At 39.9% G+C, this 17,764-nt stretch overlaps 1 protein-coding gene across 1 annotated transcript in view; it reads left to right on the forward strand.

Annotated features, from left to right (window-relative positions):
• Positions 1 to 17,764, forward strand: part of LOC309973637 (kinesin-like protein KIF16B) — a 288,133-nt gene that overhangs the window by 219,216 nt on the left and 51,153 nt on the right. The window contains exon 24 of the mRNA XM_082857986.1: positions 2,547 to 2,636. Within this exon, the coding sequence (XP_082714112.1) occupies positions 2,547 to 2,636 (90 nt within the window). The remainder of the gene's footprint in view (positions 1 to 2,546; positions 2,637 to 17,764) is intronic.

The raw sequence follows: 17,764 nt of genomic DNA on the forward strand, positions 1-17,764 counted from the left end.
AGTCCCTACTTGAGATGGCTACAGGGGAAGGGGTCCCTCGGGGAGAGCCAGCTCTCCATTAGAGTGAAGATGAACGGGAAATTCCCAGAAGAGGCTGAAGATGGGGGGATTTTGCACTTGACTGACTGTGGGTTCAAGAGGAACAGTGGAAGCAGTCAGAGATCCAGGAAGCACTAGAGTCTGAGGGAGGAGGGAGACCTAGGCTTCTTCTGTGACTTTCTCTGGATTCCAAAGTCCCAGGACAGGATGGTTTCCCTGTGAGCATCCTGCATCTTACTACTCCCGGGTCACGGCTATGGTTCTGTTCATTCCTGGGCTTTCTTGGCAAGCAGGCAGCATCACGCCCGCTCGTGTCCAGGTCTCTCCTTGACACCTGGTTTGCGTCCAGCCAAGGTGGCATGTTGCTGTGCTCTTGCCCTAAGGAAGCCCTCACCCCCTTGCTAATTGTGCTCAATGGGGTCTGTTGAGGAGGAGAGAGCTGGGGAGAAAACCCCCAGCTGAGCTGCCAGGAGCAGTGTTTCCCAAGCTTTGGTGACATTGGTACTATTTTTACTAAATGATTTTTTGTAAACATACGTACTTTTTATTCCTTACAGAAATATCTTTTTAAAAGAAACTCACAAGAAGAAACCTGCCACAATTAAAACACTATTGTAAATGATGAATATAGAGCCAGAACAATGAAAGTTTTAATATTATACATCCTTGGATAACCCCAAATCATCTAATTTGCCACTCGGGGGAGTGAGTGACCCTGCGGAAGGCTGAGACTCAGGACTCCCCCCTCTTCCTCCCGAGGCTCCCTGCATGGGTGTCCTCCCCCTCCTGATCTCTGTGGTTTACTGATCCCTGACTTTCCTGCTCACCCCTGGGGTGTAGCAGGAGAACCAAAAGCTGAATCACCAGCCTGAGAAGGGCGTTTCTCTAATGTGTGGGGTAAGGTTTCCAGTACAGGGGCGCGGCCCCTGCAGAGGCCCAGCGTGGGAAGGAGTGTGCGCTTCCGGGGAGTGAGACACTTGCGGGAGGAGAGGCTGGAGGAGAGGCTGCTGCGCGCAGTCGGGTACAAATATAAAATCTGGGTCTTCTTCTAGGAGCAGCGTGAAGCTTCTAGGGGACTTAAGGGGGGAGGTAGAATGATCAGATTTAAGTTTTTAAAAAGCTCCCCTGTCAATTGTGCAGAGAAGGGATTGGAGGGGCAACTGGATGGCGACACTGGGAGAGGCCTGGCCGAGGCCGCGTGAGACCTGGTGGCCCAGAGTGAGATGGCAGTGGCAGTGAAGGATAGAAGGGTAGAGCGCTAAGGAAGGCCTAGGAGGTGAGAGGTGCAGGACCAGGTGCTTGTCTGACTGTGGCATGTTGGGGGGACCTGGGGACCAGCGTCTGTCTGGTGTGGCTTGGTGGATGGTGGTGACATGCACTGAGATGAAGTAGAGTTGAGATTGGAGAGAACGGGTGGATTTGTTTCACACAGGCTGACCTTGAAGTTGGTGTATGGCATCTAAAGAAAGACATCTCCCAGTTAGGAACATGGGTCTGGAGCTTGGAGGAAGAAGAGTGGGAATGAGATGGGAACTTGGTCAGGAGCCTGTGCCTCAGGTGTGACCGTGGAGGCTGGTGGTGCCTCCCAGCCTCTCCTGGTCACCGTGACCTTGGTATGTGACTGATGGGCACCAGTGTCCACCTGCCATCCAATAGGAACAGTAAGTTCCACTACTGGTTAGAGGCTGGACTGAGAATTCTTCCTCCGAAATAAAGCAAAATACAGTGTGGGTTTTGATACTAATGATCATTGGGATGCAGACAGATTTTTTTTGTTTTTCCTTTGTCCTCCCTCTTCCTTCTCCTCATCCTTCTTTTTCTTCTCTGCTGCTGCTTCTCTCTTGTCCATTGCGGTAGCATCTGGAAACCAACACTGACATTTTATATAAAAGTGTAAACATTTCGTGTAGGCACATCACTGTAACAGAAAGCTCACACTGTGGGATGTCCTTTCTGCCCCCCACATGGAGAGTGGAGGGACACTTCTGATAAGCCATGAAACTCTGTGTCCACTTTACAGAGTCACATGCTGCTCGTAATCATATTTGGGAAGCAGAGATGCATGCTTAAGCAGAGTACAGTTATTATTTGTAAGTCTTACTTGTGCTGCTAGATTAATATTTTCCCTTCTGGAGAAATTTACATGCTAATCACTTTTCGTTAATTTTTAAGTTATTTGAAACAAATTTAAACAAACAAATTTTTGAATTATTTTAAACAAATTAAACAATTTGTTTAATTTGAAGCAAATTATTTTTTTAAGATGCATTTTTAAATTGTTTTAATTAACAATTTAAAAAAATTTTTTTAAGAACAATTATATGATTGTTTTATTGGGGTTTTTTTGAATTTTTGAATTCTGTTTTATTTTTTTATACAGCAGGTTCTTATTAGTCATCAGTTTTATACACATCAGCATACATTAAACAAATTATTTTAAACAAATAAGAGGAAACCAATTTTTCCTCCAACTAATGCTGATTTATTTTGCTTTTCCTGGTTAATAGATCACTGTCCTGGATGAGACGTGGACCGTATTCAGGCGTTACAGTCGTTTCCGAGAAATGCATAAAACATTGAAGTTGAAGTATGCAGAGGTAAGTTACGAAATAATTATCTCCAATTAAGAACATTTGTTTTATAAAGTAAATGAGTTGATTGCATTATCAATCCCCCCCTTCTCTTTAGGTATTAGCTTGTAAGTGTCACCAAGTTTTATTTCAATCACTCGTCTTTCAAAGATAGGTTTTTAATTTTTGTCCTCTGTTCCATTTGTATTCTACACAATTCAGACATTTTTTGAACACAAAATTTTGAGTGATAGTAAAGCAACAGTAAATGAATTCTATCTTTTTCATAAATTTTACGGTGTATTTTAAGTAAATATTTTAATCAATTTATAACTTCTCAGCCATGAGTGAGACCTATTAAAATAAAATAGTAATAAATTTTTCAGTATAGATTTGCCCTTTTTTCTCTTAAAAAAGATTGCATTAATGCTTAGACTTCCACATAATGAGGAGTAAAGTCATAAAAGTTAATTTGCCCTCACACATGGAGGGGAGGTAGACAGTAAATACAGAATTATCTAGAAGCAAGGAGGCATTTCATCTGATAAGATAACCAGAGTGTATTGATACATTAGTAATCTTTTAATTTTTGGACAAAGACTGGTTTTTAAAATACTTTTAAGCAAAGAAAGGTATTCCTAAAATTAATGTGTATCTTCCAAGTGAATGTATTCTTCTTCTTATTATTTTTGCTTCAACTAAAGGAAACCTTGTATAGGCACAGCTCTTTGGGCATTTTGATTTGAACTGACTGACTACAAATCAGTCAATAATCATTGTCTATTTATCCTGCTTTCCCTAAGTATGGCTTTTCAGTGCATTTTTATAGTGTCTTATGATATTCTAAAAAATAATTTAGTCAGACATGTGTCCCTGACTTGTTTCATGTTAATTACATAATGTTTCCTTAACATCTCCATGGCTTCTAAGCTCCCTTGTCTGATACACAATATAAAGAGAAATACCTTTGGGTAGATAAAGTGCTTCCTTGATGTGTAAAAGAATCTAGAGTCCAGGAAAAATTGAGCTATCTTTGAAATTCTGTTGTTAAGTTATCATAATAGTATTCGATTAAAAATTGAAGAAGGTTCAGGTATGAATTTTAGCTCAGTGTTCCCAAGAGGCTTCAGTTCCAGAAGCAACTACATCAAAGTCAATTTATTAAGTCTGTCTCTGCAATTTACTCTTCATGTCCCAAGTTAGTTTTGACAATAACAAGAAGTAATTGTATACATATTAAATGTATAGAGCAACTGGTTTTTAAAGTGAGCTTTGCAGCTCATTAACTGCTTGATTATAAGTTACTACATCAGTACTTTAATAATGTACAGATTTTCATATTAACTTGCTAAATTCCCACAGTGTAGTTGGAAAAAAACAATTTACTTGAAAAAAAGGATACAAACTTTACCAGGATTTATATATCTATATATATATGTATGTATGTATAAATTCATTCCGTGATTTATTTCATATCAGTTCTTTCAGTGCCATTAGTTCAATGCCATTCTACATAGGCACATTTTTCTAAACTCTAGTAATACAGTAGTGGACAAGAAGAACAAAAGTGTCTTCTCTTATATATCTTAAATTTATATCAGGACAGACTGACAATAAACCAGGAAAGTATAATAATAACTAACAGTTAAAAAGTATGCTTGCTAAGTTGCAGTTACCATTTTAAGTGAGGTATATGCATTATAGGAAAAATATCAATAAAATGTGATGGGCAGAAGGTGTTGGACACTTCAGTATAAGGACGTTTCAGGGTTGGGCTCTCTGACAAAATGGCATTTTAGTTGAAATATGAGATGAGAGATATTTAAATAAATTTGCTAAGCAATAATAGACAGGTCTAATCAGTGTTTTGAAAGAAAACTTTGGAGCAGACAGAAGCAGTCTTTAAAGATATAATAGAAGAAAACTTAACCTGAGTTTAATAATGACGTGAACCTGTGAACTGAAGTGGTTGTCTGCTACCAGACAAAATTAATGAACAGAGATTATCACACGTGTAAAATTATTTTTAAGGGGGAAAAGGGTGTGTTACATACATGCTGAAAAAATTAAGTGGCCTTCAAATGAAGAAAATCGAGCTGGTTTCCTCCTTCATTTGGTCATAAATCTGGACTGAGCAGCCCCACACTGCATACAATTGTGAGCAAGACAACGACGTCCCTCCTCTCATGGAGCAGAGAAAATGAGCAATAAACAGACAAGCAAAGCCCAGTAAATAAGAGGATTTTAGGTAATGTTAGGTGCCGTGGAGAAAATACAAGGCAATGTGATAGTGTGGCCTGAGAGCTGGGCAGTGGGCTGCTTTAGATGCGCGGGTAGAAAGGGCGATCTTGGGGTGAGATTGAGCTGAGATCTGAATGCTGAAAAGAAGAGAGGTGTGAAGATTTGGAGGTGAGCACAGCTGAAGGTGAGGGAGCAGCAAATGCAAAGGCCCTGGGATGGGACCAAGCTCAGCGTGTTTCCAGAATGAGAAGACCCAGGGAGAGTGACCAGTGTGGTAAAGAGCAGGGCAGGGGCCTGACCACGTGGCACCGTGAACCTGAGTCTGAGTGCCGTGGGAAACCACTGGATGATATTCAAGAAGGTCTGAACATTGAAACCCAGCTGGAATTTCCATTCTGTTCATAGAGGACTTCTCCCAGAAACCCCTTTCCTGAAGACAGACTCGTGATCTAAATGATAACGAAGATGGGAAGTTGCTTTTCCACTCTGAGTCCAGCTTTGTGACTTACAGTTTCTTTCTTATAAGGACAAAAAACCGTTATGAAAGGGAAACTACAGACATGTGTGCATGTATTTGAAAGAGAAGAGAGAATGTGAATAGTGGTTGAAACCATGTGGTGAGATCCTAAAACAAGCACCGCCTAGAGACAGGGAAGCTGAGCTAATTACAAACCCTGCAGGGCTGCCTGGGTGCCACAGAACTTTTCCTTGGCCACAGCTCTGACGAACTCCTCCCAATTCACTGAGCGCTTCCTGCCCGGCTGTGCTGCGCCTTTGACATTCATGGTCTCTGTGGCGGGAACGAGAGACTCGCCTCTTGTGACACAACCCGTGAGCAGAAGCCCAGGCAGTTCATCTCTATTTCCTATTTCTAACCAAACAATATTATCGAAACAGAACCGGGGAGAAACATTATCTCTAAGCACACAGTAGCATGTCATTCTAGATGGTGATAAAACTTATTTCAGTGAGAGGGCAGCATCGTCCATTTAACATTTTCAAGATGAAGCTTAAATATCAAGATAAATATCAGGTTTATTTTTCTCGTTAAGTTGACATTTCTTTTGTGCAGCCTCACTTCACATCGTCTTACTTGCCGAGTGTTTGTTGGGACTTGAGATCAATAATCTGTGTATAGGTGTTCATCAATTATGATTCATCTTATAATTGTTCATATAATTGTATACAATGTCAATCTTCTTGAAGTAACTAGCTACCTCCAAATGGGGTAGCTGTTTGGCCTGACAACATCCTGGAAATTATTGGACTTGTTAAAGACAGTATTTCTTCAGGGAAGAAAGCCAAAGGGTTCATATGGAAGAATGCTGAAAGTTTCCTCTCAGGGAATGGCTGTTTCATAGCCAAGTGGGAACAAGTTTTATTTACCTCAGCCCTTCACCACATTGGACTCATTATTTCTATGGAATTAGAAAATAGAAAACTACTCTTGCTGTCTTAATTGCATAACAAAATGGTTGGTGATCATTTTTTAAATGATACGTATTAAGCTTATCTAGTCATACAAGGTTCCAAATTTTTAATCAAGCTGAAAAAATATTGAAAAAACACACTTGAATTCAGTATATCCAGAATTTGTGATATACTTACCAAGATAGAGAATGTTTATTCACCTCAAAACTGTAGATTTGGTTATAGCTTTTAATCTTTTGGAACTTTATCTAAAGTTACATCCTACTCATTCCCATTTCATTGTGGAATCTTAGCCATGTTTTCCTGGGCATAGACCTCTAAAAGAGTTTGATGTGACAGTTCCTTTTATGGAGGTTTTTTTTTTCTTTCAGTAGTCTTTTTTTCTCCAGATAATAAGTTACATATTTATGGTTAAAGACTGAAATTATTCAAAGATATATACATAGAATGTGAAAGTTTCTCTTAATCTGATCCTCAGAAGTAATCATTTGCAATGCCCTTAGGAGGTCTTCTTGGGTTCAACTAAACATTCAGACTCGCAGGACTCCCATAGGCCACGCTTGGCACTGGGTGACCCAGGAACGATGTAAGACAGAGATCACTGCTTCCCGGCAGGGCCGAGGCATGGAGGGGGTCTGGCAACAGCGTCGACTGCAGTCCACACAGCTGTCCAGATGCTGTTCTCTTTGCGCCACCTCTCGCAGGTAATAGCTTAGGTGCTAGGAGAGGAGCCCCAGGTGGGGAAGATTCGAGAACCACTCTGCCATAGAATCCTATGCAACAGGAGAGGCACTTTCTCTGGGCACAACTCCCTGGGCAGAACATCCAGAGTCCCCGTGAGGGACATGTTGAGTTACAGGAGTCACCTCACTCAGAGAACCTTACGGTATGGCTTCCTACCAAATAGCTCTCGTTTCCCTGGTCCACAAACAATTTATCGGTTTATCAAGCAATTTATCATTTTCCCATGAGCAGTGGCACCAAGTTGGCATAACACTTGATCAGGTTCCCAGAATCCTCCTGATGGACATACGAGTAGTTTCCAGAGTTTTGCTGCTGTGAGTACTTCGCTATGGACATTCTGGAAGATATCAACATGTCTGCAAGTGCAGACTTGCTCCATGAAGAAATTTCGTAATTGCTCAACTGTTGTTAAAGACTTAATTTACAAAAAACCAAGATTAGGAAAGAACACACAGAAACTGGGTGGGCTGAGAGCGCTGAGGGCCTTCACCCCCATTAGTGAGAGGGTTTTAAGAATTCCTTAACCATCATTCATCTCAGTCTTTTCATCTCCCTGTTGACTCACATTCATTTGCTTATTTATTTACTATAATGTCTCCTTAAGGAGAATGATGTCAGCTGAAGGGCCTCCAAGGGCTACTTTATATTCACTCGGTGGTGAACCAATTAAAGCAGGCACGGTTGTTGATTATTAGGTATAACATACGTCTGTGAAGAAAACAGAAGGAACCTAGGGGTTATTACAGGCAGAGTGAACTTACAGACTGAAAGGATGAGAAGTCAGTGGATTCTCTGAAACTCTGGGGTGTGGGGATTGAAGATAGGGAAAAAGCAGAAATCAAAGAAAAATTTAATGCATTATTTTGTATGGTGACAAATTTCAGAATAAAAAAAGAAAACTAAATTATCTGTCCTGAATAATACTGGAAGAAGAACAGATTGCCCGCGGTGACTGGGCTCATATGTAAGCGTTGTGCTCGTTCTATTTCCAGATTCACTGTGTGAGTGGGTTGAGCTCTCACTAGAGGTGCTGCATTATTCAAGGTTTTTAAAATTGTTTTATTTTTATTTATTTATGTTCTTTCAGCTTAGCATTTTTTTCTGGATTCTAAATAGCTTCGCCTCCTGTTTTGCATTAGTTTGTCCTCTTTATACGCTGACATGTGTTGTGCAAGATAATAGCTCCTCCTGGCTTTCCTTCTCTGTGCCCGTTCGCTGACCTTGTGTGGAATCTTCATCAGATTAAACCCTGTGTTTTCAGACTCCCCATCTGTAAAATGATCATGCCACAGCTAGTTTGCAAAAGATTGTGAGAGCCTCAGATGAAATATGTTATTGAAAGTAGCCACAAAGTATTGTGCCGCATCTGCCGGAGAGCATGCCTTTGAAATTTGGCCATGCAAACCATTGCCGCAGTGATCTTTATCTGTATGAAAACTATGCATTTTCCACTCTATTAAAATCAGGATAATCCTTTTAAATATCAATCAAGTTATGTGCCCAGAAACAGAGCCCCAGTAAGTGTCGTCTTCTCTTTTCTCTACGGATGAGGCAGAGTTACTATTGATGTCTAGTGTCCATGAAGTTTACCTCTGGATCCAGGTCATAGTCTGAGAGTCAGTCAGGACAAAAACATAGCTCATCAAGAAGCTGAAGAGAAAGGACTATTTTAAAACCACATCCCCTTTCAACCATTAGAATGAATGAATAGTGAAGACCTAGTGTCCTATCCCCTTCTCCCCTTTTGGATGAGTGGTCTGGTGGGCTCTGAATGTATTTCATGAAGTGGTGGGACATGGGGCTGGAAGATCAGAGGGTCACTGAGAGAGCTGCTCCTTCTAGGAGGTCCAGAGATGCTAACCCCTGTCTGATTTGTAGAGGACTTTTTTTTAGTACAGTTAACAAGGAGCCTTCCCTCCTGAGTGCTGGAGCCTAATGGGCTCCGGAGAATCATCTCACAGTGGAAGCAGTTACGCATTGGAGTCGATTGTTGAGGGCCCTTTTATAATCTTAGCTAATAGTGATTCTGAAGCACGTTTGTGCTTCTGCCCAGAGGCAGGAGGATGAACCATGAAAATGGGATATTTTATGTATTAAAATGTACAATCTAAATAAATGCTAAGGGAACTTGACTGTCCATGTGTGGTGAGAGCCTAAGTTACTGGGACAGGTGTGTTGCCTGTCTGCATCATAACTGAGTTATCACAGTGAGTCTTCAGGGTCCCTCAGTGTCAGACAGGATCAGCCTGCATCAGCCATATCCCCAGGGGGGCTCCTTTCTCCCTGTTACGGAGCTAAGGGAGAAAAATATTTTCAGGGGCTTCGAGTAAAACATGAAAGATTGCTGTGTTAGAGCATCTGTTCAGTCTCACATCTGGCAGTGTCTGGGTGCCCAGTAAATACCATTGGGAGAGAAGAAAACGATTAGGGCAAGAACTTACGTAGTTTGGATATGAACTTTCAGTTTGTACTGAGAGAACCATTTTTAACCTTCTTTATTTCCCAAGTAATTTTCCCAAAGTAGCACCAAAAAAGGGAAAGAAAAGAAACTGGCTATTGACCTTGTATTTGTCTTAGACAGCCATTTACCATCCATCACTGAAATGCATTCTAAACAGTTTTATAACCAGCATTCCAAATTTAATATAAAAATTGCAGATCTACCCACCACCCAAATTATAATGCTACCAACCACAGCCACAGGGAGCATTCAGTAAACCTTAGATAAATTCAGCCGCACCAAGCGCTCAGCCTCCTTGAATTTTTAAATAGCACACAGCTATGTAGGCAAAAATAGAATGCTGCCAGCTTCCTGACCTGGTACGTTATCAGAGGCCCACTTACCTCACTGTATGGCTTGTGTCATATGATTCTCTCTACCTGATAGATAATCAGTATTTAAATCATTCCTTTCAAAGGTGGGTTGGGGAGCAAAAGGCACCAATTAGCTGGGAAGCTTTTCTGGGACATGTGGATCCAGGACCCAGACTAGGAAATTCTAATTCAGGAAGTCTGACATGGGATCTGAGAGTGTGTGTAGTTAGGGAAAAAAATATTGCCCAAATGATGCTCTCTGGACCGTTGGTTAAGATGCTGCCTGTCATTTCTTTCGCATCCACTTTGGGAACGTTATTGATTTTTCATTATTACAGTCATTGTTATAGATCACCAAATCTAAAAGGTGATTTCCAGTGACAAATAATCTTGTCAAAATTAATGACAGGCACATTTAAACCTAGACAATGAAAACACGCTGATTGCCTCTTTGATCACCAAAGACTATAAAACATAGACTTGTACCAGGCTTTCCTCTCCAACCAGCAGGGAAACTTCTGTAACAGTGGGCTGGAACCACTTGCACATTATGAGACAATCAAGTACTCCAAGGGGCCTTAAAGATTGGGTAGTCCGGTTTTTCATTTTAGAAATGAGGAATCAGATCCCCAGGGAAAGTTTTGTTCAACGTCACATCAAGACTTGTGGCCCAGGCAAGGTTCATGTCTCCTGACCCCTAGTCCTTCTTCTTTCTCCTGAGTCTCCATGACCATGTTCACTCAAGAAGGGGGAGTTTTCAGAGTTCTCCAGATGAGCCCAGAAAGAAGAAAATCTCTTCCCTAGAAAAATCTGTTACATAGCGAGACCCCATGGATGAAAACTAGAAATGGGGTTCCTTCTATTGAATGTCATGGCAATGACAGGTTCCTGTCACGTCTCAGTCCCTGAAAGGGACAATTTAGCATCACAGTAACGGATGGAAAATACAAGCATTTGAGTTAATTCAACTGCATAATTATTCGTAAAAATGCAATATGAAATTCTCACAGATCTGAAATGTTTCTCACTTTGAAAAATTGTTGGGACATCTATTAAAGTTCTCAAATCTGTCTTCATTGGCTCATACCTAAATAAAATTGATACTGGCTTTGGAAGGAGTGGGATTTTATTTTATTTTGTATTTTATACCAAATATAACAAAGTCAGGGCAGTCCTAAGTATTGATACATTTCCAAATGTGGTTTTGTACCTAGGATCTCGCCAAGTTTTAGCACTTCAGTGATGACAGGACAGCAGCTTCTGTTGGTGGAATGTCCTAATTATAATTGCTGGCTGTTCCACGTGGACCACCAGCAAAGGATTCTGCCTTGTTCATTGAGCAGAGCCTTAATGAGAGTCTGGAATGTACCAGGCTCTGGGCGAGGCACATAGCACGTGCTCATAAATAGTGCATGGTACGCTCACATTACCATATCAAAGGTCTACGGGAGCTCATTGCTCCTTTGGTAACCCATCTAGGTTGCCCTGAAGAGTTGCCGCTTCATGCCTCTAACAAATCAAACTGGGAGAATTACTTATTTGTTTGTGAGTATATTTCTCAGTGACAGCTGTTCTTATCAGGCCTTGGGAGCTACTATTAATTTTGAGTAGTCAGAAATGCTTCCATCTAGTCAGCTGGGAGAGTTATGGCAGCCCTTTGATGACTTTTCATTATTTGTATTCCTCAAAAGCTGGAGTGGCTGAAATTTACAAGCACAAACCTGTAGAGCGTGGGTGTTTCAAATGCTGGCTGTTGTCAGGTAGGTACGTCTACTGGAAAAAGACAGGTTAGAGCTGATTTGACCATATAGATTTGCCGTATAGAATTTTTCTCTCTAATCTTTGAAAACTGGATACTGGTTAGTAGCCAAATATTAACAGGAGTAGAGAAAATGCCTAGGGAATGAGGAATGACAATAAAGTGCACTTTTATTAGGTGGTAACAAAAGTCAGATATTTTCCTTTCATTAGTAAAGATTCCATACTTTATTACTGTTGTTGTTCTCAGTTGTTCTCAGTTTCCCTTCAGTGATTTATAATCCAGTGTTAGCTGCTTAATTGTTGTAAAATCATAAAAGATAGGCAAGACTTTTTATTGCTCACTTTAATTTCTTTTCTATATTAGGGCTGCCATTATTTATATACAAAGGAACAACGATGCCATATATCAAAACCTATACTGTCTGTTGCCGTCAAGACCACCTGGCTAACCTAAAAAGTGAACTTGGCTAAGAGAAAAAGACTTTTAATAAAAGCAAACTTTTCCATTACATTTAATTTGTCTCCTTGATGGCAGCAGACTGGCCGACCTATCTTATTCTAACGTAATAAACATTGAAGTCAGGATTTGAGCGTGGTGACTCTTAGAAGAAATCAGGCTGTGTCAGTTCACTGGGAATCAGAAAGGGAAAAGCCAGCTTGTAGATGAAAATTTCACTCTGAGGTCATTAAGATCATTAAGGAATATGACAAAGCAACAGAGAATGCTGACTGTATTTCTAATATCTCTACATATAGCTAGCCAGCTTGATGAATAAATGGATACTCAATGCTTTTATTTTCCCAAAACTGAGATTCACAAATAATTCCATAAACTGGCTAGCTAGTTCTATGAGGAGCCACACTGTCTTTTCTTACTCCATTGATAATTCTTCATATAGAGCTATTGTTCAGCCTGAAAGTTATGGGCTTGTTTCTCGAACATGCAAAATAAAGTTGATCACTTGGATTTTTAGACTCCACAAGCAGCAAAGAAGGGCAAGACAAATTTCATTGGAAATCAGTGAGCCGCAAAAGTACTGATTTCATTTTCTAATGGCTTCTGTTTAAGTCCTTTTGTCTTTAGAATATGTTTTCTTTATTGAATTGCAGAATAAGCTTGTCATTATTTCACTTAGGCCAAAGAAATGTGCTATTTTAATTCTCATTTGTTTCCTGTGTTTTACTCAGCATAATCAAATTTCATAATTACACAAAGTAAGCCATAGGGCTGTTGTTCAGTTTTCTTCCAGTGTTGTCTAGGCCTATCATGTCTCTTACAAATATCCAATATATTTGACCTCAGTCATTTTTAACTTTAATGTACAGTTTTCCCATAAGAGCTCAATTGTCTTTGCATCATTTCCCACTCCTGCTGTAAGGATAATGGTTATAGCAGGAAGTGGTACAGTTTTATGGGTTTTCTCATGAATACTGCATTCCCGTTTGTTTCTGCCCTTTTTCTATTCTACAACCTTTGAAAAGTAACATTTCATTATTATATTGGGCTCTATTTTCCCTGTACACGTTTCCCTTACTTCAAATAAGAATGCTGTGAAGATTTTATGGGAAGAAAGGTACACTCCTCAAAAGCAATATAGCCAAGTTAATAGGTAAAATACCTCCATGGTATCTAAAGTGCTACTTGGAACTCAACATAGAGAGATTTTAATCATCAGTACCTGAGATACAGAATTTCAGAGCTGGAAATGGAAATATCTCAGTTCAACTCCTTCATTTTTAACAGACGATGAAACTAAGAACTAGAGATATTATACAACCACCTCCTTGCTGAGCTGAGACTTGAAATCTGATTGCCCCAAATCCCAGGTTATTAAAAGAAAAAGCCGTATGGTGTTAATTTAACTGTTCCATTAAATATGTAAAAAAGATAATCACTTTTTATTGTTTCTATAAAAATGATGCATGCTCATTTATACAAGTTCCACATAATATAAGAAGCAACAGATTATTCAAAATCATTCTCTAAATATAATTAAATTACCATTTAATGAACATTACTTTAAGTACTTAAATAAATAGGCACAGATAACAGGATGGATATGGAGAGTGATACAAAGAAATTAAAATGAGACAAACAAGAACAGGAAGAAAGAATGAAATAACTTTATAACACTGGGTTCAAACGATATGCTATTTTTAATTACAGACATTAAATTTAATTTTACTTGAATTTAATGGAAGTGAAAGAAAATCAAGTAAAACTGAAGAAATTGATGAAATTCAAATTCAATTTTTCTCCACCACAGCCTCTAAAATATATGTGACATTAAGAAAGATTATAAAAACCATTAAAACAGTAGTTGCTACTTTTCATGTGGTGTGTTTCCATTTTATCAGTGTTGTTTCGCTCTTCTAAATGATCAATTGAGATGGGCAGGTTCAAGATGGCGGAGTAGAAGGACGTGCACTCATTGCCTCTTGTGAGAGCACCGGAATCACAGCTAACTGCTAAAAAATCATCGACAGGAAGACATTGGAACTCACCAAAAAAGATACCCCACATCCAATGACAAAGGAGAAGCTGCAATGAGATGATAGGAGGGGCGAAATCACGATGAAATCAAATTCCATAACTGCTGAGTGGGTGACTCACAAACTGGAGAACAATTATACCACAGAAGTCCACCCACTGGAGTAAAGGTTCTGAGCCCCACATCAGGCTTCCCAACCCGAGAGGGCGTCTGGCAACAGGAGGAGGAATTCCCAGAGAATCAGACGTTGAAGGCTAGCGGGATTTGCAGAGGTGGGGGGTGGCTGTGGCTCACTGCTGGGACAAGTACACTGGCGGCAGAAATTCTGGGAAGTACTCCTTGGCATGAGCACTCCCGGAGTCCGAAATTAGCCCCACCAAAGAGCCTGTAGCGTCCAGTGCTGAGTCGCCTCAGGTCAAACAACCAACAGGGAGGAGACTGAGCTCCACCCATCAGCAGACAAGTGGATTAAAGTTTTACTAAGCTCTGCCCACCACCAGTCCCTCCCAGCAGGAAGCTTGCCCAAGCCTTTTAGATAGCCTTATCCACCAGAGGGCAGACAGCAGAAGCAAGAAGAATTACAATTCTGCAGCCTGTGGAACGAAAACCACATTCACAGAAAGATAGACAAAACGAAAAGGCAGAAGACTAGGTACCAGATGAAGGAACAGGATAAAACCCCAGAAAAACAACTAAATGAAGTGGAGATAGGCAACCTTACAGAAAAAGAATTCAGAAAAATGATAATGAAGATGATCCGGGACCTCGGAAAAAGAATGGAGGCAAAGATCGAGAGGATTCAAGAAATGTTTAACAAAGACCTAGAAGAATTCAAGAACAAACACATGGAAAAATTAAAGAACAAGCAAACAGGTGAACAACAAAATAACTGAAATGAAAAATACACGAGAAGGAATCAATAGCAGAAAAACTGAAGTAGAAGAATGGATAAGTGACCTGGAAGACAGAGTGGTGGAATTCACTGCCATGGAACAGAATAAAGAAAAAAGAGTGAAAAGAATTGAAGACATCCTAAGAGACCTCTGGGACAACATTAAACGCACCAGCATTCGCATTATGGGGGTCCTGGAAGAGAGAGAGAGAGGACCCAAGAAAATATTTGAAGAAATTATAATCAAAAACTTCCCTAACATGGGAAAGGAAATAGCCACCCAAGTCCAGGAAGCACAGAGCTTCCCAGGCAGGATAAACCCAAGGAGAAGCATGCTGAGACACATAGTAATCAAACTGACAAAAATTAAAGACAAAGAAAAATTATTAAAAGCAACAAGGGAAAAGGGAACTCCCATAAGGTTAACAGCTGATTTCTCAGCAGAAATGCTACAAGACAGAACGGAGTGGCATGATATATTTAAAGTAATGAAAGGGAAAAACCAACAACCACTATTACCCAGCAAGGATCTCATTCAGATTCGATGGAGAAGTCTAAAACTTTACAGGCAAGCAAAAGCTAAGAGAATTCAGCACCACCAAACCAGCTCTACAACAAATGCCAAAGGAACTTCTCTAAGTGGGAAACACAAGAGAAGAAAAGGACCTACAAAAACAAACCCAAAACAATTAAGAAAATGGTCATAGGAACATACATACTGATAATCACCTTAAATGCGAATGGATTAAATGCTCCAACCAAAAGACACAGGCTTGATGAATGGATACAAAAACAAGACCCATCTATATGCTGTCTACAAGAGACCCACTTCAGACCTAGGAAAACATACAGACTGAGAGTGAGGGGATGGAAAAAGATATTCCATGCAAATGGAAATCAAAAGAAAGCTGGAGTAGCTATACTCATATCAGATAAAATATAGTTTAAAATAATGTTACAAGAGACAAGGAGGGACACTACATAATGATCAAGGGATCATTCCAAGAAGATATAACAATTATAAATATATATGCACCCAACATAGGAGCACCTCAGTACATAAGGCAAATGCTAACAGCTATAAAAGAGGAAATCAACAGTAACACAGTAATAGTGGGGGACTTTAACACCTCACTTACACCAATGGACAGATCATCCAAAGTGAAAATTAATAAGGAAACGCAAGCTTTAAATGACACAATAGACCAGATAGATTTAATTGCTATTTATAGGACATTCCATCCAAAAACAGCAGATTACACTTTCTTCTCAAGTGTGCAGGGGACATTTTCCAGGATAGATCACATCTTGGGTCACAAATCAAGCCACAGTAAATTTAAGAAATTTGAAATCATATCAAGCATCTTTTCTGACCGCAACGCTATGAGATTAGAAATGAATTACAGGGAAAAGAACGTAAAAAACACAAACACTTGGAGGCCAAACAATACGTTACTAAATAACCAAGAGATCACTGAAGAAATCAAAGAGGAAATCAAAAAAATACCTAGAGACAAATGACAATGAAAACACGACGATCCAAAACCTATGGGATGCAGCAAAAGCAGTTCAAAGAGGGAAGTTTATAGCTATACAAGCCCACCTCAAGAAACAAGAAAAATCTCAAATAAACAATCTAACCTTACACCTAAAGGAACTAGAGAAAGAAGAACAAACAAAACCCAAAGTTAGCAGAAGGAAAGACATGATAAAGATCAGAGCAGAAATAAATGAAATAGAAACAAAGAAAACAGTAGCAAAGATCAGTAACACTAAAAGCTGGTTCTTTGAGAAGATAAACAAAATTCATAAGCCATTAGCCAGACTTATCAAGAAAAACAGGGAGAGGACTCAAATCAATAAAATTAGAAATGAAAAGGGAGAAGTTACAACAGACACTGCAGAAATACAAAGCATCCTAAGAGGCTACTACAAGCAACTCTATGCCAATAAAATGGACAAACTGGAAGAAATGGGCAAATTCTTAGAAAGGTATAACCTTCCAAGACTGAACCAGCAAGAAATAGAAAATATGAACAGACCAGTCACAAGTAGTGAAATTGAAACTGTGCTTAAAAATCTTCCAACAAACAAAAGTCCAGGACCAGATGGCTTCACAGGTGCATTCTATCAAACAGAGAAGAGCTAACACCCATCCTTCTGAAACTCTTCCAAAATATTGCAGAGGAAGGAACACTCCCAAACTCATTCTATGAGGCCACCCTGATAGCAAAACCAGACAAAGATTCTACAGAAAAAGGAATTACAGACCAATGTCACTGATGAATATAGATGCAAAAATCCTCAACGAAATACTAGCAAACAATCCAACAGTACATTAAATGGATCATACACCATGATCAAGTCAGATTTATCCCAGAGATGCAAGGATTCTTCAGTGTACTGAAATCAATCAGTGGGATACACCATATTAACAAATTGAAGAATAAAAACCATATGATCGGGCTTCCCTGGTGGCGCAGTGGTTGAAAGTCCGCCTCTGATGCCGGGGACACGGGTTCGTGGCCCGGTCTGGGAACATCCCACATGCCGTGGAGCGGCTAGGCCTGTGAGCCATGGCCGCTGAGCCTGCACGTCCAGAGCCTGTGCTCCGCAACGGGAGAGGCACCAACAGTGAGAGGCCCGCATACCTCAAAAAAAAAAAAAAAACCCATATGATCATTTTAATAGATGCAGAAAAAGCTTTTGACAAAATTCAACACCCATTTATGATAAAAACTCTCTGGAAAGTGGGCATAGAGGGAACCTACCTCAGCATA

This window comes from Leucopleurus acutus (genome assembly GCF_964270905.1).
Source record: "Leucopleurus acutus genome assembly, chromosome: 16".
NCBI lineage: Eukaryota > Metazoa > Chordata > Mammalia > Artiodactyla > Delphinidae > Leucopleurus > Leucopleurus acutus.